At 46.9% G+C, this 23,862-nt stretch overlaps 1 protein-coding gene across 1 annotated transcript in view; it reads right to left on the bottom strand.

The window, feature by feature from the left end:
• Positions 1-4,668: 4,668 nt before the first annotated feature.
• LOC128335422 (55 kDa erythrocyte membrane protein-like) overlaps positions 4,669-23,862 on the bottom strand; it is a 103,085-nt gene continuing 83,891 nt past the window's right edge. The window contains exons 7-14 of the mRNA XM_053273630.1: positions 22,581-22,649; positions 15,658-15,854; positions 14,028-14,134; positions 12,674-12,754; positions 10,816-10,938; positions 9,246-9,448; positions 7,916-7,990; positions 4,669-6,110 (exon numbers count right to left, since the gene is read on the bottom strand). Coding sequence (XP_053129605.1) covers positions 5,928-6,110; positions 7,916-7,990; positions 9,246-9,448; positions 10,816-10,938; positions 12,674-12,754; positions 14,028-14,134; positions 15,658-15,854; positions 22,581-22,649 — 1,038 coding nt within the window. The 3' untranslated portion in view covers positions 4,669-5,927. The remainder of the gene's footprint in view (positions 6,111-7,915; positions 7,991-9,245; positions 9,449-10,815; positions 10,939-12,673; positions 12,755-14,027; positions 14,135-15,657; positions 15,855-22,580; positions 22,650-23,862) is intronic.

Genomic DNA, 23,862 nt, shown 5'->3' on the forward strand with positions numbered 1-23,862 from the left:
AACCCATAATAGTTTCGGATGCAATCCATGCTTCTGAGGAGAATGACCATTCAGGTAAGTGCCAACGATTCATTCCCATTGACTTAACTTGTTATCCATGGCTATAGACCAGAACTGAAGCTCCACGGATAACGAGGACCACCTGTACCTGTGCATAAGAGCTTAGCTTGAAAGATGCAAACCAAATTTATTTCCTTCTAGGACTGCTGTCAAGAAAGAAGCAGCAGCTGCCGAAGTGGAGCCAGAGGGGGTGCTAAAGGTTGGTTTGCTTCAAAGCTAGCATTTTGTTTATTTCTCCATAGGGTTCTGGGGAGGGTCAACTTGGAGTCCTGCTGTGAGGTTGGAGGGCGAATGGTAAATGGAGGAGAGGGACTGGTTTGTAAATCAGTGCTTTTGAACTAAAGGTAAAGTGTGCCGTCAAGTTGATTTTTGACTCCTGGTGCCCACAGAGCCCTGTGGTTTTCTTTGGCAGAATACAGGAGGGGTTTACCATTCCCTCCTCCCATGCAGTATGAGATTATGCTTTTCAGCATCTTTCTATATTGCTGCTGCCCAATATGGTACCAGCAGAGATTCAAATCAGCAACTTTCTGCTTGTTAGTCAAGCATTTCCCTGCTGCGCCACTTAAGGTGGTACCCCTTTTGAACTAGTGTGAGCTTTTAACATCTTGTACTGCATGATTTGCAGCAATTTATACTGCATTTACTTGAAGACTTCAGTTTTTTTCCAAGTTCTTTGATGTTACAAATCAGGCAGTTGTCTTAAATTCAGTCGTCTTCCTTTTGGATATACACTGGTATAGCCTGTATGTTTTAAGGTGGTCATCTTAAATTTAGCGTCTTCGATTTGGGTAAGTGCAGTAGATATTTCTACAGCATGGTGTGGGTGACTTCTTTTATTGTCTTTCATACTGCAGGGCAGTTCACACGATCAACATTAGGATAGGGGAAACCTCCTACCCTAATTCGGGAGCCATGCATGTTCCCCTTCTAAGGTCAGGTGTCAGACAAAGACAAGGCCAGAGACTGGGAGCAAAGCCCCTGCTGGGTTGTGCTACCAGGCATGCCCTACCCAAATTCCATCCCCAGCTTCAGAACGAGGCAGGAAGAAAAATCTTCCTACCCAGCTGGGACGTAGATTGTGGCCTGAGGTCCCAACCTACTCTAACGCGTAATCTTAAAACAGGAGCGCACAAGCTCCTGAATTAGAGTAGGGGGCTTCTCCTGCCCTAATGCTGATTGTGTGGATTGCTCTTGTGTCTTGATCCTGTGTGGGGAGAGCCAACAAGTCCCATTTGGGGGACTTGTATATCTATGCTATGCAAAGGCCAAATCCTTTTAGCAGGGTGCATCTCAAGTTGCACAGCACTAGTGAAGGTGGAGCAGGGAGGAGCGTAGTGAAACAGTGCCACCCCCCTCCCTTCAGATAACCTGCCTGTAAAATATCTTGCCCTAAGAAGAGCTTGCCTGACACATGGTTCTCTCTCTCAGAGGAAGAGAGAGGCGGAGAGTGATGGGGAACAGGGAGCAGCAGCCTCTTCTCCCCCAGCCTCTCCAGAGCTGCAGACAGAGATCAAGAAAAAGAAGAAGATGGAGTCTGCCGAGAGCAGCGGCGAGCTGACAGAAATGGTATGTCTCTTCCTCATACAATTTGTTGCCAGAGTGTTTGGGTAGCAGAAGGAATCTGCTAGCCCAGGGCTTGCCAACCTTGGGTCCCCAGATAATGTTGGACCACAACTTCCATCATCCCGTCAGCTGTTGTGGCTGAGGATGATTGGAGTTGTAGTCCAGCATCTGGGGACGCAAGGTCGGGGACCCCTAAACCCTTGTCTTCACATATTTTCATCAGCACTTGATGAGCAGTTGCTCAGTGTGTGCATTGGCCTTCGCTCCATAGTAGAACACAGGTTTGCATGCCTGAAACCCTGAAGAGCTGCTTCCAGTCAGGGTAGATCAGGGCTGCACTAAATCGGCCTTCCTGCAGGTATTGACCTATGACTCCCATAATCCCTAGTTTCTGCCACTGCCCAGGGATTATGAAAGTTGTAGTCCATAATCCAGGGATTATGGGAGTTGTAGTTACAGGTGGAGGGCCAGAGTTGTGCAGCCCTGGAACAGTGTTCCCAGATGTTGTTGACTACAACTCCCAGAATCCCCACCTGTAATGGCTTTTGCTTGGGGATTATGGGAATTGTAGTCAACACCACCTGGCAATTCCTGTTAGAAGGAACACTGCCCTGGAAGAGCTAATACTGACTAAATTGATCCAGTGTCTAATTCAGTTTAAAGGAGTTTTATATAAATGAAAATGAAAAGCTTTAAGATCTGAGGATTTTAAATTGTTCATAAAAGCTTGCCTGTGGTAGAACACTCTCACATATGAGCCATGGCTCATTGATACAGTCATCAATGGCTGTGTGACTCGGTCCTGATTCAGCTGGACCCAAGAGGGATTGATCTACTATGGGGATGGGTCCCTATTGGCTAGGTCCAAAGACTTGCGTTTAATTGTACACTATTTTAATTCACAGCAAATCCTTTGGACGCAGTAACTGTAAGCCAGTTCTGAATGTACTAGTGCTGGCATTCCTGAGAGAGGGCTAGTTTGGAATAGAGTTGTTTTTTGAAGGGCAGCCAGTGAGGATGGTGTTAATCCTGAATGCCCATTTCTCCCTCAGGCCAGTGACACAAGTGCAAAGAAGAAGAAGAAGAAGAAGAAGAAGCAAAAAGAAATGGAAGAAAGTTCAGAGTAATCTGCTGAGTCCATCGAGAGGAGGCAGCCTTGGACCTGTTTTGTGACGGGGGGCGGGGAGGCCTCAGCAAAAACAGAGACTGGCTCATCATGCAGAGACAGGGTCCCATGGCTGTGCAAATGAAGTGTACCTTTTGGCTGTGTGGGAAGCCCCCTTAGTCCTGTTCTAAGGGCAGCTGGGGGAACTGAGGCAGCAGAATTATTCGGCAATCTGACGGTTCCACACAAGGAGTTGCTGTAAGCTTGTGAGACTTCAGGGGGAGGTGATGCTCTTGAACGTAGCACTGTTAAGTTGCCCTTCTTGCTCTGTGTTTCCCTCTGCTTGTATGTCTGAGCAGTTGAAGCGAATTGCCTGGTGATGGGGGCAGCGGGCTCTTTGATCTTGAATGGGATGGTCAGAAGTTTCATTTAGCAACCACAAACAAAAAAACTGTTGCTTGCTTTGTTGTAACTCCCTAATGGATTAAGTTCAGACACTTCCCTCTCAGGGTACCCTTTTTGGCTTTTGTTTTTAGACAAATATTATGTTAAAGCTCATATGCAGTTCTGGAGCTACGAAGGTCTCATTTCCCTAATCTGTTCTGCATTTGGTCCCAGATACCTTTACTTGTTGCAGTTGTCCATCCGCATCTTTCTAACCTGGTTTGAGCCAGTTGAAAAGGAAGCTTGTGCATGAGCAAAGTTGGCCCATCAACCAAATTCTCAAAACAGAATTAAAAGGACACTTGAGGCCCCTCCTCCAGCTCTTTTGCCTGGCTGAGTTGAGGACAAGGTGGTGAGTCTGTACTCCTCTTTGGTGCCCATGTGGGCATGTTGGGGGCCTTTTGCACATTGCTGTGCAGCTGTCTTGGACCAGGGCAATGTAGTGAAATCCCCAATTGTGTTGTCTCCCTCTCCATTGCTAGGTAGAGTACCAAAGTTGGTTTTGACAGGAGGGTCTGTTCTCACTTTTTTATATATTAAAAGATTATCAACTTTATAATTCCACTTTTCTTGGATTGCTTGTGAAGCTGCAGGAAGAGATAGGGCCAGTTTGCATCTTTCATGGTAAGAAGTGGAGCTTGTATTTATGTTGCTTTCTTTGATTGTTCCAACCACGCATTTTTGGGAACAAACCTAAGAAGCCATGGCTTCAGTCCTAACATCCAGCTAATGTTGGACAATAGCATCCATCATGCCCAGCCAAAGCCCACTGCAGATGAGTGGTAGTCCAGATCTGGAGACCCAGAGTTGGGAACCCCTGTGCACCATAGAATCCTTATTCACATAACACATCATTTGATGAGTGGTTGCTCAGTGTATGCGTTGGCCTCAGCTCCATGGTGGAACACATGCTTAAGGTCACCAAGTGATCTGATGGCACTCGGTGTTCCTCTTCTTATGTGCCACAGCCTGGCCTGGACATGAGCTAAGGTTGAGGAGACAATGAAATGCATCAGGGGTGGGGTGGGTAGATGTGAGGTGAAGTGGGGATGGTGGAGCTGGGCAGGTGTATTCTGTGGCTTCCAGGTTGAGACTTGGTTCTGAAATAGGGCTACACAAGTCCAGCCCTTCTGCAGACATTGGACAACAACTCCCAACGTACCTATTGGCCACAGATGAGTGTAGTCCAAAAACAGCTGAAGGGTCCAAGTTGAGTCAATCAAAAACGCTGGTTGTGTGGAAGCAAGATAAGAGGAAAAGCTACCCAGGCTTTCCTTCTACCTTGCTTCCACACAACTGAAAACTGGGAGCACATGCAGCTCCCATCCCCAGTAGAACACAGTTTCTGGTTGTGTGAATGGCCTCATTAACTTGAACCCTGCTTCAAAAGTGGCAAAACCCCTTATATGTTCCCTTGCAGCTGCTTGCTTTTATTGTATTTATTTACCACCTCACCCAGATGACTCAAGAACAGCAACAACAAAAACCCCACACACTATTTCAACAGACTTTATTGCTGCTTGTTTTCCCTGTAATGGACTCGATGGTGGGTCCCTTTTGCACTGCTGCTTTTTGGCATCCACAAAAATAACACTCTCCCTCCACCCTCTGACAGTTACACAGAGCTACCTTGTGGGAGAAGTGGACAGTTTGCAGATGGAGGAAAGGATACCACCCCATGTGTGGATTTTTGGTAAAGGCAAAGATGCGGCAGTCTCCTTGCATCTAACAAAAAGCCACTCTAGCTTGTAAGAATATGCCAGGAACCTCTCTCTACAGGATACAGCATGCACAGACTGAAGGCTCAAGCTCTGAGATCCCAATTATGGGTCACTTCATCCCTGCATTGTCTGCCCTGGGGTCAAACTTGATTGCTTCTGTTCTGGCTCCTAAGAGCATGACCTTCACAGTTGTCGCCTCTTCTATCTTGGAGCCAAAACTTGAAATTCTTGCCACTATCAAAGGAACCAGGCACCTCCTAGCACAAACTCTGCTATTTAGGTAACTTGAAGTAGAGCAGGGCTGCACAACTTTAGTCCTCCTGCCCATGTTGGACTTCAACCCCAGCTGCAATGGCCTTTGGCTGGGGATGCTGGGAGTTGCAGTCAATGTCTGGGATGCCGTTACATAGAACACTGGCCTGGGCCTGAGGGATGAGGGGAGTTGTAGTCCAAAAACAGCAGGAGGGCCACAGTTGTGCAGCCTTGCAATAGAGGGTGATACTTTGTTGGCTTAACTTAGAACAGAGATACAAAAAACACACTTTGTACTGTGTCTGGAAGAGCAAAGAGACTGCTTTACAAGCAATGGGAAAAGCTTCCCCAAACTTTCCCTTTGTCTGTAAATCAAATAAACCTGAACATGATAAACAGTTCCATTTCAGAACAGTCCTATTCTTCATAATATTCACAGCTTATGGCTTTGCACACCAGAAGGTGCTCACTTCTGGAGATATCTTTATGGTTTGGGGGATTAGGAGTGGCCATCCTCCTTGCTTGCCTTCTCACTGCCCCCAAATCTGGAGGGATGTGGGCTACCTGGCAATAAATGCAAGCCACAAACAGATGCCCTCAGACTTTGCAGTGGGAAGAATGGGTCTCTCACCCCGGCAGCAACAGAGCAGTGTCTGTCCTGGGGAAGGGAGAAAGGGATTGTGCACAGAACAAAGCATAGGGCAGGGAAATGGTCTTGCCCTTGACATGCTGTTTTGGGGAGATGGGCTGGGGGCTACTACCACCCTCACCAGGCCAGCTCAGTACACCCAGGAAATCGGGACCCACTGGGCAGAGCTGCTGCTGCACGCATGCTCAAAAGCCTCCTGGAGTTGCTCGAGGGTCTCATCCACACCATTGTTCACCAGCAACAAGTCAGAGTAGTGGGCATATCTGCTCTGGATTGCTGCAGAGTCTTTCCGGAGCTGCTGTAAAGCTTCTGACTGCAGAGGAGAGAAAGTCGGTCGACTTAGTCAAAGGAGAGGACTGACCAAAAAGCACTCTCAATTGCTTGCCCAAAGCGTGAGCCCTTTGCAGGGACTGGTCATGTACTACCCAAATGCCAATCAAACAGGCAGGTTCAATTTCTAAACTGCCTTTCATAAAACTGATCACAAGGTAGTTTACAAGAATTAAAAGGCTGCCTACACATGCCTTTTTAAAAACTGCCAAAGTAATCAAAGTCAGGATGGCTGCCTTTGTATAATCTGGGGCCGTCACTCAGCGGAAAAGCACAGGTCCGATCCTTAGCATCCCCATGTAGGGTTCGAAAACAACTCCACAACCCTGGAGCACAGCGGCCACAGTTTAAACCACGCTGAGCCAGATGGACTCAATAGAAGTCTGACTCAATAGAGGGCAGTTTCCTACATTTTTATTTTTTTTTAAACAATTCCCCTGGTCCTGTAATGTCTCCCTAGAATCGAAAAGAGCAGAGCACACTTGCTGTCTGCTATCACTGGAGACGCAAATGCTCTCCTGAAATTATTTTTTAAGTCATGCTAGCAGCCAGCTTCAGCATTGGTTTACCATGCAGTGGTAATCTGGAACCTTAGGGTGTATTCATCACTGGAAAGATTAAGATTGCAGCAACCGAGAACGGAGCATTGGTCACTTACCGTGAAGGCTTCTTCAATTGCTTATTAGGATAGGCATGGTCGTTGGGTCCCGACTCCTGTCTTGCTCCTTTGTTGTGTTACGTGGTGGTATGGTTTAGATCAGGGATTCTCAACGTTGGGTCCCCAGATGTGATTGGACTTCAACTCCCATAATCCCTAACCAATCACATCTGGGGACCCAACGTTGAGAATCCCTGGTTTAGATGCACCTTCTCTGGTTAACTCAGCCTATAAGAACTGGGGCGGGGTCATCCCCGTTGGGCTCTAAAGGCTTTCTATTAGTATGTTACATAGTCCTGCCCAGGAGCACGTGATGAGGATAACCCAATGAGATGCCTTGACTGCAGCAACCAGAAGAAGCCTTCACGGTAAGTGACCAATGCTCAGTTTTCTGCTATGCAGATTAGCAGCTACAGAGGTTTGTTGGGTATGGTGTACTGTAGACCGTATAGAGCCAGTGTGGTGTAGTGGTTAGAGTGCTGGACTAGGACCGTGGAGACCCGAGTTCAAATCCCCATTCAGCCATGATACTTGCTGGGTGGCTCTGGGCCAGTCACTTCTCTCTCAGCCTAACATACTTCACAGGGTTGTTGTGAGAAGAAACTTATGTAGTACACCGCTCTGGGCTCCTTGAAGGAAGAGCGGGATATAAAATGTAAAAAATAACAAATAAATAATAGCACGTGCTCAGTTCATGCAGGGTGCTTCTGGGCAGGGGTCTGTGGAAGGTATGCCTTGCAACATGACCCAGACTCCTTAGCAATGCTAAGGAGGTCTTGGGAATGTACAGAGCCAGGCCATTGGTCCATCTCGCTCAGTATTGTCTACACTGACTGGTAGTGGCTCTCCAAGATTCCAAGCAGGAGTCTCTCTCAGCCCTAGCCGGAGATGCTGCCAAGGATTGAACCTGGGACATTCTGCATGCAAGCAGATACTCCTCCACTAGGCTATGGCCCCATTCCCTGAGGGGAATATTTTACAGTGCCCACATGTTGTGTCTCATCTAAATACAAAAAAGGCAGGCCCCCCCAAAAGGGGACAAGACTAGCTCTCCTCAGAAGAGGTCCTTAATGGAAAATCCAATCGAGAGAATTTGTAAACCACGCCACTAACAGGGAAGTATTTCCTACCTGGTCAGCCTTCTCTGCGGGAGCAATGAACACAATGAAAGGGGAAAACTCAGCTGTGTGGATTATCTTCAGCGTCTGGCAAAAAGGGAAGAAATATCCATATGAAGGCAGCTGCATGTACATCTGACAGGATGCTTCAGGTCTGGAGCAAGAATGGACTTTCACTCTGCACTTTCCTTCCACTCTGCCCATGAAACAGAAGAATGTGTTTCTTTTTGTTGAACCCTCCTAAAAGAGGGCTGGGCAAATGTGGCCCCCATAATCCCCAGCCACAGTAGCCAATAGTGAGGGATGATGGGAGTTGTAGTTTAACAACAGCTCGAGGGCCACGTATGCTCTAAAATGAGGTGGCCATTCCTGTTCTTTGGGACAAGCTGTGGCTGTGAAACCAGTTTCAAGCCACTTTTAAGTAAATGTTGCGGACAGGTCTGAGAGGAAGAGTGGGATGGGCTCTCACGAAGGGAAGTCAGTATCCCCAGATCAATGGGATTTGATCCAGCCCAGCTGGAAGATTCTGCAGAAGTTAGTTGTTTAGGGCAACTTCCCAAGCTGCCCCTCCAGCTCTTTCCCCTGGATCTGGGGTTTGGGTATAGAGAAAGCAGGATGTGAGCTCATCTCATTCATCTGTCCCCTTCACCCATTGCACCCTTGGCATGTTTTTGGCTTCTATCTCCACCACCTCTAGGTGCCAAGCACTCTCCTGCTCTCCTCCTCACATACTATGCATTTGGATACAGGTGTGAAGATACCCAAAGGGTCATAACATTCTGGGTTTTGTTCCAAATCATGGAGATCATACATGGGCCAGCTGGTGTGGTTGGTACCAGCTGAAGCTCATAATGATTTTTTGACAGGGGCAACACCCCTAGAGATGGAAAATGGGACATAGGATTGCAATGCTGTCAGCTTTCAGTGTGTTATTGTGCTTTTATTGCCCTGACAGAATGGTGTTTTCAAAGCTTTTAAAAGGTTTTTCATGCACAAAAACAGTTTTATCAACATTGTCAGAGGAAAGCAAATGAAAAATTGGCAGCCATGTTCTCCAAAGATTCCTCCAGCAAGAATACAGCCATTTGTTCATTGTTAGCCTAACCCTGACCCTCTGCAAAATTAGCTATGATTTTAATCTTTAACCTTAGTTGCTTGAGGATAGGGATGAAGAAAGGGTGCTAACACAAAGAATGTGAAATGTAACAATACTATGGCCAATTTTCCATCTCTGGGAGAGTAGACCTTGCCAAAAAGGAAGAAAAAAATCGCCACGAGCAAGCATCTCCTGAGAGGGTACCAGTGACCAGAACACATGAGCTGCATGCACCTTCCTACCTACCTGTGGCTCAATGTCCAGGATGGCAATTTTGTCCTGCTGGTGAATCTTGTGCACGGTCTCGAATTTAGTGCCAAACATGTTACCCTGGTAACTCCCAAACTCTAGGAACTCGTTGGCAGCGATGCCTCTCATCATCTCCTCTGTGGAGACAAAATGGTAGTCCTTCCCATCCACCTCACTCTTCTTCTGGGGCCGGGTGGTGTCTGGAAGAGGAGAAGGGGACCAAGTTGTTACATTAGCTGGGCTTCTGCAAGGAGGCAGCAGCCTAATCCACACATTATAACCCAGGATCGTTAGGAAGTATGGGAAAGTGACAAGGTGAATGAAGAACAGAATAGCCATGCAGGAGGCCTCAACATTTATTTCCATAAACTACTACTTTTTTAAAAAATCACACAACTCAGGATTCATACATGGTCCCCAATAAGGCAGGGGTTCTCAACCATGGCTCTCTAAATGTTAGACTACAACTCACATCATACCCTGCCATGGTGGCTGCTGGGGATGATGGGAGTTGTAGTCCAACAACTTCTGGGCACCCATGGGTGGGAAACCCTGCTAAAAAGATTAAATTGGTGAAGAAAAGAGTGCTTGATCCAAGGTCATCCAGAGTACAGGGATTTGAGATGGGGCCTATCTAGTTTAAATCCTGCACTTTAACTGCTATACTATGTTGGCTGACACTTTTACCAAAGTGTCAGAGATTATACATTCCTATGCAGATTCCATGTCACCTTAAGTGGCGCAGCAGGGAAATGCTTAAGCAGAAGGTTGCCGGTTCGAATCCCAGCTGCTACTATATCGGGCAGCAGCAATGTAGGAAGATGCTGAAAGGCATCATCTCATACTGCATGGGAGGAGGCAATGGTAAACCCCTCCTGTATTCTACCAAAAGAAAATCACAGGGCTCTGTGGGCGCCAGGAGTCGAAATCGACTTGACAGCACATTTTATACAGATTCCAAGGAGAAAGCTACAGTCAATACAGAAGTTCAAAATTTAACATTTGGCATAATTTTGAAATTCAGATATGAACTTGCCAATTGGGGGAAAACCCAACCCTTCTTTCATTTTGTATGTCTAATTTTGTAAGCCTTGAAAAAAAACCTTTTCTAAGAATTAATATTAAAAGGAAGTTATGCCTTGAAATTAACTGCCAGATCTGATGTTATACACCCCACTAAATCCAACAGTGTTTATGTTTGGAAAGATGGCAAAAATATTAAAATAGGATTTTCTTTTCTCCAAATGTATTGAATCCATAGTGTATGAAAGTTGTAGCATCCATGCTTAACTCAGAGGATGACAAGAATTAAGTCTGTCGACACAGCCCTGCTTTCCAGTTTGACCTAAAGGCAAAGGGTTGGAAATGTAAGCTAACTATGTTACCAACCCCCCTGATTCAAGGGCAGGCTTAGATTCCCCAAGCTACCAAAAGAGAATTGCAGGGTGCATTTACAAGCTACCAGGGAATCTGATCAGTTGGAGAAAGTCAGGCTTAAAGTCCTGAAGAGCTGCAGTAGGATGAAGATTTGGAACCTCAGAGATACTCTGTCGTCTGGACAACTTACAAGGAACAGGATATCCAAACTTCTCGGGGTTCTTGCTGAGCAAGGTGTTCTTAATGTGGCTTCGGCCGGTGTCTGACATATGTTGGAGGAAGTCAGGCTCGGGATGCATTTCCTCCTCTCTCTCTGTTTATGTTGGAGAAAGGATGCATCGTATCAAAGCATGGCAGCATTCTCCACCTCTGCGGCAGGAGACACGTGACATCAGCCGCTGCGAGAATTGCCTTAAATTAGGCCCAGATCCCATGTTATGACCCATCCTGTGTCCCAGAAACAGAGCTACTATTTCTTTAGCAGCTGCAAATCAGTCTTTTTTTAAAAAGACAAGAAAGAGCAGGATACACACAACCATGAGTGTAACTTTCCCTTCTCCGCCAGTACAGTGTGGCTTTGCAGTCCGGGGGTGGTGGTGTCGTCTAAACCTGCCACCGTCCCCCCACCAAATACTGTCCCACAATGAATAACTGCAATTACCAATTCAGAGCCCTTTTAGGATGGGAAGGGGCTGGATAGTTTGACCATGGCACCCATTAAGTTCAATCCTGGAAAGAAGACCCAAGTTGAATAAGGCTTGGTCTATGCAAGAGGAAGTGATAAGAGGCCAGAGATAGGCAAATGGCCTGTACCATATCGGGCTGCAGGGTGTGCAGCAGCAGGGGGAATCATCATCACTTTAATTCTCCTTCGTGTTTAAAAAAAATCTTGCAAGTAGAAAAGCAATTTGGAGCAGATTGGGCTAGAATCTCTCTTCCTGCTGTCCTAGCTGTTTAGTTTCAGGGATCTTTTCCCATGCGGGAGCATTAAAACATAGCATCCCCCTATCTGCAGTGGTACAGGTCTTTAGGATTCTACCATTCAGCAATGTGTAATATGGGAAGCTGCTTTATACCGAGTCCGACCCCTAGCTCAATAATGTCTACACTGACTGACTGGCAATGGGTCTCCAAGGTTTCAGGCAGGAGGAGTCTGCCAGCCCTACCTGGAGATACAGCCAGGGATTGAACCTGGGCCCTTCTGCATGCAAAGCAGATGCTCTTCCACTGAGCTATGGCCCCAATCCCTAAGGGGGATATCTTTCAGCAGACAGTGCTCACATGCTCACCCATCCAAAGATATACCAGGACAAACCTTGCTTAGCAAAAAGGACAATACACACTCACTGTTGCAAGACTGGCTATTCACCCCAATGAATATAGAACATAGGCAGCTGCCTTATACTGAATCAGGCCTTGGGTCTTTTTAATAGTGTGTTTTTAGTTTAGTTTTAGCTTTAGTTTAGTGTGTGGACCGTTTGACTTATTTTACAACGGTTTCTTTTTTGCGTCTGGAAGTCGAGTCTTTGGAGTGGGAGTTTCCATATGTTGAAAGCTGTTCATGTGCTTATTTCTGGAAGTGCCTTGGGCTGCTAAGTCTATTTACTTCTGGAAGTGTCTCAGATGATCTGCCACAGAACGATGGCCTCATCACCTGCAGGTCAGGTCCAGGTCTGCAGCCACCTGCTAAATCCTCCGTCCAACATCACACATAGGATGCCCTTTATAGGAGCAGCAGACATCTGTGTGCCCTGGCAGATTTAGGCATTGTTCTCACTGAAGTGATAAACCAGCAGCTGAGCTATGCCAGTTGAGACTGCATGAGTGGCTTCAATGCTCCTTCGGGGTTCAATGATCTTCCACACCAAACACAAAGCAGAACAAAAATTCATACACATAGAAAAGCTTGGTGCCAAAGAGAAGATGTCACATCCTAGCTTTCTTCCCCGCATTTGGTTTTCAGTGCTGTCTGAAGCAGACCAGCTCAGCTGCTGGTTCCCACCTCAGCGAGAACCTGGCCCAAGTCCTAGGAAGGAGAGGTGACCTACCTATAAGCACCAGAGTCTTCCGCTTGAAGGCCGGCAGCCTCACCACTTCCTCATAAGACACCACGTCCAGCTGATCAAAAACTAAAATGAGAGAGAGAAAAGCCCTTAACTGAGCACCAGAGAAAAGCAAGGTACACCACACCTCCGACCAGCCCCACAATGAATATTTATATACTGTTTTCCAACCAAAGTTCTCAATACAATTTACACAGAATAATAATGAGAAGATGGTTTCCTGTCCCCCAAAGGGCTCACAATCTAAAAAAGAAGCATCAAAGAACCATCATCATCATCATCATCATCATCTGTTGTAAAAAGATCACACAGACTGACTACAAACAAAGGCATGACAAGGTAGCAGGGATGATACACTGGAACATCTGCAAAAAATACAACCTACCTGTAGCCAAAAATTGGTGGGACCATAACATTGAAAAAGTTGTCAAAAATGAAGATGCAAAAATATTATGGGACTGTATACAGAGGAAATAAATTCATACATAAATATATCATACAAGATCACTAGAACCACATGGAAAGTGGATTCTCACGAATGATGCAGCCTCCATTCCGCCGTCTGGGCACACAAATTGGGCTTCAGCATCCCACAACAGGCAGTCCATGGGCCAAATCCAACATCCCTGCTGCCCCTGAGGAGGACCATCTGGCCCTCCCAGTGGAAAACTCAGTGCCGTGGGGTATATGGAAGGAGCTGGTGCTAAAAGAACTCGTCAGCATTTCACTCCGACGACTGACTTGGCCATTATCCTCAGCCTCAAAATCCATCTCCAGGGCGTTTCCCGGGCTAGCCGCTCAACAGCAGCAAAATGCTTCAGTTCAGGCAAATAACATTCATAACATAAACAGCAGGGGGAGCAGTCTGGCAAAAACTAACAACCTGACAAAACAGCAACTTCTTTACGCCAGATACACAACGTCATAGCACTATATCGCAGTGATTAAATTTGAAATAAGGCATTGGAAATATGAATGGCACCCTTCTGTCAGCGTAGGGACTGCGGTGTCACAACACCGGAAGTGTGAAAGCACACTCCCAAGGGGTGTAGGAGCTGCAGAGAACACACACACATATAGAGAAGCAGCCTTGGGACACCTGAACAGTGTTCCCTGCAACAGGAATTCCCAGAGGTGATTGACTACAACTCCCATCATCTCCAGCTGCACTGGCTTTTGGCTGGGGATTATGGCAATTGTAGTCAATGCCTGGGAATCCCTGGCATGGGGAACACTGCTCTTGAATTGGCCTTATGTTGACCCAGAGTCAAAAGCCCCCTTGCTACAAGGAAGGAAGAGAGGAGGATATGGGACAAGAGGGAAGGAAAAAGATGCTCACTGGAGCTGTGCTTCGCCAAGTACTTGTCTTTGCATTTCTTCTTCTTCGCGAAAGGGCTGCAGCTCTGGGCTTGGCTGGGGTTGTTCTGGGTCATGCTTGCAACACGCCTGGAAGAAGCAGGAGGTGGGGGTGGGGGTGGGGGTGGGGATGCAACAGAGAAGGTCCAATCAGTCCCAGCCCTTCCAAAGCAATCAATCAATCAATCAATCAATCAATCAATCAATCTCTTTATTTCAGTCTTTGACCAGCATACGACAGAATGAACATAAAGATGCTATAAAGTCCAAAGCAATCCACATCCCATGGCCAGCGCTGAACCAAGGGGAACCATGTCATCCAGGAACAGGGCCTGAGAACGGAGAGAGCAAGAATTGGCAGCTCAGAGTGAGATGGCTTTGAGTGAGAGAGTAGCCAGCGGATCCTGTTAAGTTGGAACTGTAAGCATGCATTTTGTAAGAGAAGAGTTTTGAAGACCAATGGGCAGAGACAGAAAAGTGCAAGTTAAGCCTGCATTCAGGTTACATATGCATTATGAATTGTTTTCTCTGCATCCCCTTTTTACTTGCTGGTCTAACAGTTTATATTGATCGGATTGGGCATCTTGGCTCTTTGGGGCCAATCTCCAGTTTTTGAGGGATGCCTGAAAGTCCAGGGTTGGAAAAGCATTGCCGACAGAAACCTTCTTAGTAAGTTCCAAGTTCCCTCCCTGGCATCTCCAGATAGGGCTGAGAGAGACTCCAATGGCCTGCTTTGCATGCAAAATGTCCCCGGTTCAATCCTGGGCAGCACTGTACCAGCTAGGAAGATAGGTACAGATTCCTGCCTGAAACTTGGGGACCTGCTACCAGTCCGTGTAGACAATACAGAGCTAGCCGGAACAACTGTTCTCTCAGCAGGGCTGTTCTTATGATTGGCGTTAGGGTGGGAGAGGCCAACCCTAATTTGGGAGCCATGAACACTTCCAATTGGCCATTGTGAGAATTCTACCAGCAAAGGGGAGGGGTCGAATTAGTGTTTGCGAGATGGGTAGCAGTGGCGAGCCTACAACTTGTACCCAGAAATAGAGTGAGGGTGGAGGGGAAGCAATCTCTGCACCTCCCACTCCTGTACTCATTCCCCCCTCCTCCTCCCTTGCTTGTAGAATTCTCACAATGACCAACCAGGCAGATGCACGGCTCCTGAACTCAGCCTGGCCACTCCTCCTACCCTAAAGAAGATTGTGAGATTAACCCCAGTATAGGGCAAGAAGGGGCCATAGCTCAGTGGTAGAGCATCTGCTTTGCATGCAGAAGACCCCAGGTTCAAGCCCTGGCAGCATCTCCAGGGAAGACTGGGAAAGACTCCTGCCTGAAACCTTAGAGAACTGCTGCTAGACAGTGCAGTCAATACTGAACTAAATGGACCAATGGTCTGACTCAACATAAGGCAGCTTCCTATTTTTCTATAGAAAAATAAAGAGAAATAAAGAGAAGGAAACATGTATTTCAGATCAAGACCCAAGACACCTGTGTGCAAGGAGATCGTGTTACAAAAACTCATCTCCTTGGGTGGAGCTTCCAGTGAGAACTTCAAAAGGGAATAAGTGTTGGCAAAAAAGCCCCCAAGAAGTCACCACCCAAGTGGGACATACCATTCTTGCAGCTCCAGGGAGGGGATGAGGCCTGCTGATCCGCTTGCAGAGCTTTCCACCCGGCCTTGCCACCAGTTGCTGTCATCTTTGTTGATGATTTCAATGACATCTCCTGTTTGGAACTTCAGCCCAGCTTCCTTGCAGGGGATGAGACTGTCCTTCTTGGGGTCATAGTCAAATTGGGCTCGTACAAACATCTGCAAGAGACAGGTCAAAGGTCATCTGGATCACCAGCTCCGAATTGCAGGTGGCAACATTGCTCAGATGGGCAAGTGGTTTAAATTGGATGCCTGAGGGACGGAAAATGTAGAGGATATCCCCTTAATTTTGCTTCTCGTTTTCTTCTCTCTATGCCCTCAAAGAAAAGCATATTCCAACATAAATGAACATCATTTATCACATTGGTCCTTCCTCCAAGGAGCTCATGAAGTCATTACCATGTTATTCTCACAACCATCCTATGAGAGTTTTACACAAGGACTGGCAAATGGCCAGCCAGTGAGCTTCATGAATCATGGCTGAGCCGGTGATGAATCCACATCTTCCAGTTCCAAGTCTATTCGCTATAGCACACTGGCAAAAGCACACATGGCAAATGGAATCGGAGATCCATAGTAAAGTATCTGCCTTGTACGCAGAAGGTCCCAGGTTCAATTCCTGGCCGCATCTCCAGGTAGGGCAAGGAAAAACTCCTCTCGAAACCTTGGAGAGCTGCTGGCAGTCAGACAATGCTGAGCTAAATGGACCGATTTGGTGCAAGGCAGCTCTCTATGTTTCGACATCCACATGGGTTTTTCAGGGAAGATCCTGCTTGCAGAATCCCAAAAGGAAGCTAATCTTCTGCTAGCACAGAGGTGCTCAAACTTGGGTCAGATGAGGTTGGACCATCAGCCAAAGGCCACTGCAGCTGGCATGTTGGCAGCTGTAGCCCAACGACATCAGGGGACCCAAGTTTGAGAATTCCTGTGCTACTAGTTCTGTTCTTTAAAATGCACATGAGTCGTGCTGGGTGGGGGGCATACAGCATTCCTCTTTGGAAGGACAAGCAATACAGCACAGCTGGCTACCTCGTCTCAGGGCTTTCAGGGACATCCCCATTAGAGCCAAACCTGTAATAAAAACACATTCTACAACTTTGAACACGAAGAATGAGAAATCAAACAAATTAGGTTCAGTCTGACAAGTAAAGGCAGCCTGCTCTTACTGCCTTCAAAACCCAGTGAAAATGCAAATGCTGCAGGCTCTTAATCATGGCTAAGAGAATGGGAATGGGCCACACACTCCCTTTCCCTTCCCACTCTGAAGCCATTTTCCTTCTCTCTTTCCTGCTTAGCTTAATAACTGTCCCACCGCACCTTTGTATTACACATGTGCCGATGCAAACCAATTTCTAACCATGGTTTGAATCCCTGGTTGAGGAAAATATGGTTTGCAGCACCACATGTGCTGCATGAAACCATGGTTAATGTTGGGAAAGAAAGGCAAGGGAAAGGGGAGAGTGAGGAGTAACGAGTGTGCATGTGAACCCGATTTCTTAGCCATGGTTGAGAGACCAGCACCATTACAACTGCTCTGGACCCTTGATTTTGAAAAGTTACAATCCACACACAGTCTTAGTTGCACTGTCAGCCATACAATAGGTCAGGGGTTCTTAACTTGGGGTCCATGAATGCCCTGGAGGTCCCTGTGGCCTGTGAAAAATCTGTGCTTGTGCTGAGTTTAATTTGCTTCCTGGCAACATAGAACAAAGTTCTTGAAAATTAACTGTCCCAGGTGTTTTCTCCTTTCCATTTTTCTGGAGTGTATGAAAATCCGTAAGAGGATCTGGGGGGTCCAAAGGTACCAGAGGGCCAACCCCTGCCACAGCTGATCATCTCCTATTCCTGGAGGTCTAGCCTTCCCCTCTCCTGCAAGATCCCCACCTTCTTGTGTTACCTTTGTGGCATGGGGACTACTGTAATATGGGCTCTTCCCACACTATCTGGGCAATGTGAGAAGACCTGGGCCACACTTCCTGCCCACAGTGGCATCTCCCCTCCCCTTACACTAACCATCAGGCATTTTGACCTTTTCTTTCCCATCTTTGTATTGTCCACCTTATGTAGATTTAGAGCTGCCAACCTGTTCTTCTAGCTAGGCTCCTGAACAAGAAGAAAAAAAGGGAAGTCTATCTCATCACTGCATCTCACTACTAGGAAAATACCTCCCCAGGGGTCTAGAGGAAACCAGTCTTGTGTGGGCTTGAAAAGGTGTGGGAAACCTATTTCAACATCTCAGCAGTTAGCAGCAAGATTTCACCTGAGGCTTTAGTGCCCTAGATACTAACTTTCCCATCCCTATAAGAAGGGTAACTGGGCACAAGTTGAACATGAGCCAGCAGTCGGTGCAGCTGCTAAAAACGCTAACGCAACCCTGGGCCTCATTAACTGTGCCCAAATCATGAGAAGTGATAGCTCTGATAGCTCTACTCTTTTCTGTGCTGATCAGATATCACTTGGGATACTGCATCTACTCCTGGGCACCACTTTTTAAGAAGGGTATGATAATCTGGAACAGATTGAGGAAGGCAACAAAGATGGTGAGTCTGGAAACTAAGTCCTATGAGGAAAGTTCAGCTTGAAAGAGCTGGGTATGTCAGCCTGGAGATGAGAAGGCTGAGTGGGAGATGATCATCATCTGATGGGCTGTGCAACATAAGAAGGAAGGAACATTCTCTGTTGGTCCTGAAGGCAGGGCTAGAACCAATGAGTTGAAATTGCACGGAAGAACAAAATTCTAGGGCACATTTATTACTTTTGCTTATTTGCATACAGTTTGAGTTGCTGAATTCATATTCTATTTATTGATACAGAATTTTCATTTTTAAAAAATGAAGGATACACACAGCCCTGATAATATTGTGTGCATGCATGTGTGTAGTATACTATTTACCATAAAACAAACAACATCTACAGCCCTGTTGCCAGACATACATCATAACTTCAAACGGATCAGTAAAATAAGACAGCTCTCCAATTGCCTCAAATGGGACACTTCTGAATAGAGAAAGAGGAGAAAGCAGAGTGTGTGTGTGTGTGTGTGTGTGTGTGTGTGTGTGTGTGTGTGTGAGTGACCTTCTACAATCCGTGTGGTCTCTTTGGAGCAAGACTCTCAAAATCATATTTCTTTGTGTAGGCCTTCTATCAAGAGTGAGGTAGAGACACATTCATGGATCTCTAAATGGAGTCCAGTGACTAACGGGTGGATTGCAACGTGATAAATCTGCTTATCTTCAAGGTGTCGCAAGACTCTTTTGCTGCTCTCTTGGAATTAATGGGCCAGGCAGACAAGTTGCAGCCAAGCAACACCAGACATCCACATCACCTTAGCAACAGCAGCACAAGTCCAGGACTGCAAGCCCCTTTTGCCATGCTTCACTTCTGCCTCCCTTCCATAACCTCAGAAGCTTTGGCTTGTGACAAAAACTGCGTGAAAGAGAAGGTCTCATCATGCAGCATCATTGTTGGGCAACCCCATCCATGCCTGGAGATTAGCCTGGAGTGCTTGTTGGAGCGCATATACTGTAGACCTACTAACTACTACTACTAATATTGTATTAGTACAGCTTTTCAGCCTTGCCTATACAAGGAGGATAAGGACAAAAGAACAGCCTTGTGGAATGAGACCTATCTGGCCCAGCACCCTGTTTCCCACAGTGGCCCAACAGATGCCTTGGGAAGCCAAACCACCAGGAAGTTTTTCACACCCGGCTTTTAGTTCACATCTCCTCTGCAATGGAGGAGATTTACTCCATTACTCTGCAATGGAGTAAATTTGGCCATTCACATATCGGCCAAATTTACCCCCAAGTCCAGGGTAAGTGCGAGCAGAGGCGTGTCTAGGGGAAATAGCGCCTAGGGCAAGCACTAAAATTGCGCCCCCTGTCAGAACATCTGACACCCATCTTTAAGATAACTTTACCATATCAGCTGAAAAATACAAGTCAGGCTTGTTCATCTTTTAATATTTCAAAAACTTTAGCAGCGGATGTAGCCAGACAAAAAAATGCTGGAAAACTACAAATTTCAGTATGCTGGGGCCATGAAATACCCAAATACTATGTGGAGGTGTAACTGGAAAACTAAACAGAACTGCCTGTCTAAATCTCTACTATGCATTGTAGCATCACTATTACATCAGTTTTAAAAATAAATGGAGAATTTGGCTTTTCCCAGATACTCTGAAAATAATTAAAGAATATGCAGAGTAAACTGTGTCACTGCTTGGAATATATTCTAGTATTTTAGAAAGAGAGAAAGAAACTCTCTATACATAGAAAAATGAGAGAAAAATGAGAGAAAGAGAGCAAGAAACTCTCTATACATAATGCCAAACTGAATATGTGTACAGTGACTTATAGTAATTTTTTTAAAAAAAACATTTTAACTGTAGCCTCTTCGGGGGGCTTCCAAAAGGCCTTGGGGGGTCTGCAAAGGTTCCCCCTCCCCCCACTGGCTTCCAGGGCCTCACAGGGATCATTTGAGCATGTGCGGTGGTCATTTTTAAATATATATATATTTTTTAAAATGGCCGCTGCAAACAAAATGGCCACAGTGCATGCTCAAATGGCCTCTGTGAGGCCTGGCATGGCCTAGGGCCTCACAGAGGTCATTTGAGCATGTGCAGTGGCCATTTTGGTTTGGGTGGTCTTTTATTTTTAATTTTTTAAAATGGCACCCCCTTCAAGTGGTGCCCAGGGCACGTGCCCTGCCTGCCCTACCCTAGATACGCCCCTGAGTGCGAGCTATCGGGGAGCACTTCACACACAATTTGGGTTTTTTATTGTGCGTTAAGAGTGTAGCCAGATTTATATCCGGAGTTTAAAAATCCACATTTTGCATTGGGAGGGGGCAACTTTGAACTTGCAGTAAAGTCTAAAGCCTGCTGTCTAGGAAAGCTCCAGGAGATGGAGGCATGCCACCTCTCCTGCTGTTGCTCCCCTGCAACTGGTAATCAGAGGCAACCTACCTCTGATCCTGGAGGTAGTCTCTAGCCATCAAGATTAGTAGCCAGTGATAGGACTTGTCCACCATGAATTTGTCTAAACCCCACTTAAAGCTATCCAAGTGGGTGGCAATCACCACATCCCGTGGCAGAAAATTACACAGATGAAGTACGTGCTCTGTGAAAAAGTATGTTCTTTTGTGAGTTTCAGGAGCAACCAAAACTGCAGGGCTGCCTCCAACAACCCTGTGAGGCAGTGAAAGCTACAGCCTGCTGCAGCTTTAAACCAAGGACTAGGCACATTCTGAGGGGAAGTGTTTAGCTCAGCATGAAGGTTCTGCTCAGCTCCCATGGTGAAGGGGAGAGCTGAATGGACCTTGATGTCCAGATATAGCCTACCTCTTGATACCAGATTCCAGGGATAAGAACCTCCAGAAGCAGTATACCTGATGCCAGGATTCACCAACAGGGGAAAGCCATAGGCCTCATGCTCTGCTGATTGGCCATTTCGGTGGGGGGAAATGCAGACTAGAAGGATTTTCTTTGGCTGAACCAGACCAGTTAGGACTGCAGTACTGGGCATACCTTGAAGTAATATCCCAGTGCACTCAATGGGATTTACTTCTGAGTAGACATGCCTACAGTTCTGCCTTGCATGCCTCCTCCTCCTTATCCTGAGAAGCCAGTTAAGCAAGCACATCCATTAATAATCACTGACACCCTCGCCGATTCATCCCTGCTGTTCGACAAGGAAAGCTATTTCTCCTTTACAGATGTATTTTCAAATATTCAAATTGACAGGAATCTAGCATTTGAGTTGGGGGGACCAAGTAGGACTTCCAGTTAGAGTGGCCATGCCCCCCAAAATTCCGGGTTTCACCCAGATTTTAAAGATCTCACCCAGCTTGCTTAGCCCACCCAGATTCTCCCAGATTTCAGCTTTCATTTAAAACAAACAAACAAAAAAAGCTTAGCTCCAGCCCTTGTAGAAGTGGAGTTGTGGAGCAAAAACGAGCAGTCACTCTTCTGCTCAGAAATTATTTTCTGGCCAATTTACATAATAGGCAAATTAGGCGCCTGGATTTGGAAAACCAGAATAGGGCAACCCTACTACTTCCAGTGTTCTTTTGTGTAAGGCCTCAATGAATTCTTGTTAGCGGGTTAATGATGGAAACAAGCCCTCTCCCTATATTGCATGGCCCAGCAGCCAGTGGCAGCCCCCATCGACTCTAAGGGCACCTCCTTCCCCATCTAATTGTTTAGTGGGCCTGCATGAAGCTTGGGCCAAAGCGGAATACTCTGCACAATCCTACCATTCTCAGCATGCAGTGCTTCACTTTGCCCAGGGCCAAGGGTGTGTGGAAGGGGTCTTTAAAGGAAACAGAGCCCTCCTCACACCCCTGCACCACCTTGGTAGGTGTGCATGGGGTGCCGGGAAGTGTAGCCCTTCCCAGCACTTTCCTCCCAGAGCTTTTATCAGAGGGCTCCTTTTATCAGAGGGCTCCTTTTATCAGAGGGCTCCGTCTCCCAAGGGCCCTCCCAGCACCGAGAAAAGCACAGTACTGTATGGAATCCATGGGAAATGGCTCCTGCACAAAAGGTTGTTTGCCAAAGTGCCCCCCACCCCACTTGAAACACAGTGAAGATCACTGATGCAGGCAGTTCCATCAGTAGTAGTTGTGGTTTTTTGTTTTTTGTTTTTGCTCCTCTTCATATCTAGAAGCAAAACAATGAAAAACAAGCAGAAATAGATATAATTCGATGCACTGTGCAGGGGGTTAGAGACCTCCAAGGCCCCTTTCGACTCTAGGGAACTCTAGGATTCTATAAATTTATAGAGCATGCAGAATCTAGCTCTTTTGGGTGCAGAATTCTGATCAGAGGCAAGCATGTTTGATTTTTTGTTTTGTTGCTACCTCGAAGGTGGAAACTCCACCTACCTGGAGGGCAGACATGCGGCTCTGCTGGTTGGGAATGACCTTTAAGGAGACCGTTCCCTTGGTTTCTTTCTAGAGGATAAAGAAAAGGGAGAGAATCAAACTCTAGAGCACCCACGGAACCCAGGACTCTGCCAAGTGTTCGTATCGTGAATGTGGCCAGTTGCTTCTGAAAGCGAGAGAAGGCGAGGGCCATGGCCCTCTTTACAGCCAGCTGCTGGAAACTCAGCTTCAAGCATGAGTCAACAGCAGCTGCTTACAAAACAGGATCCAGTATTTCGCCCCTCATCCCCACCTCCAAATTTTGTTGGACACAGTGCTAGCGGTTCCAAGGAGGAGGGAGAGAGACAGTGGCATAGCCACCACTGGGCAAAGGTGACAGATGCCCTGGGGCACTGGGGGACACCACTGGTGGGGATCGCCCCTTCTCCAGGGCACACTCCTTTGTCCCCCTCCCACCCACAACTGTCTGGGAGTGTGAGGCATGGGCCCTCATCCACTCCCAGCCAGCATTTTGCTCAACAGCTGGGTGCTCTCTTTCTCTTCCTTGCTCTGAGTGGAAGAAAGCACCCAGCCAGCAAACAAAGCACCAGCTGGGAGCAGGGAAGGTGCCATGCTTCCCCCCTTCCCCATTCTGGCCATGCCCCCTGTGTTGGCATGCATCTGATGCCGATTCAAGGGGGCAGCAGCAGCCTTCCCCCTCATCGCAGTAGCAAGCCCCCTATGCTACGGGAGAGAGATTAAGACTAATAACCCTGGTCGCCTGGAGGCTAGGAGAGATGATTCAGGGTCACACCAGACATGATGTGAGTGAGCAGCAGTGGGATCACCTGTCTCTCCTCTAAAGCAGGGAAGGGGAGGCTCCAATCTTGACTGGAGCAGCAGTGCCATGCGGGAGGGTTTAGCCCAGGCCTGCTCAACTTAGGCCCCCCAGCTGTTTTTGGACTGCAACTCCCATAGTCCCCAGCTACAGTGGCCAGTAGCCAGGGATTATGGGAGTTGTAGGCCAACATCTGCAGGAGGGCCTAAGTTGAGCAGCCCTGGTTTAACCTTATACCATTTCCCCGATCTCACCCACCCCCCAGGGATTTCCAGATGTTGACTACAACTCCCATCATTCCCTGCTGCAGTGGCCTTTGGCTGTGGACAATGGGGGTTGTAGGAATCCAACATCTGGAAACCCCTGAACAGGGATGTGGACTTGTTTGCCTGCACACAAACACAGCTACTATTAGCTTGGCTGGCAGTGGGGGCCGGGTGTGGGATACAAGCACAAAACAGGTAC

Source organism: Hemicordylus capensis, chromosome 11 (genome assembly GCF_027244095.1).
Source record: "Hemicordylus capensis ecotype Gifberg chromosome 11, rHemCap1.1.pri, whole genome shotgun sequence".
NCBI lineage: Eukaryota > Metazoa > Chordata > Lepidosauria > Squamata > Cordylidae > Hemicordylus > Hemicordylus capensis.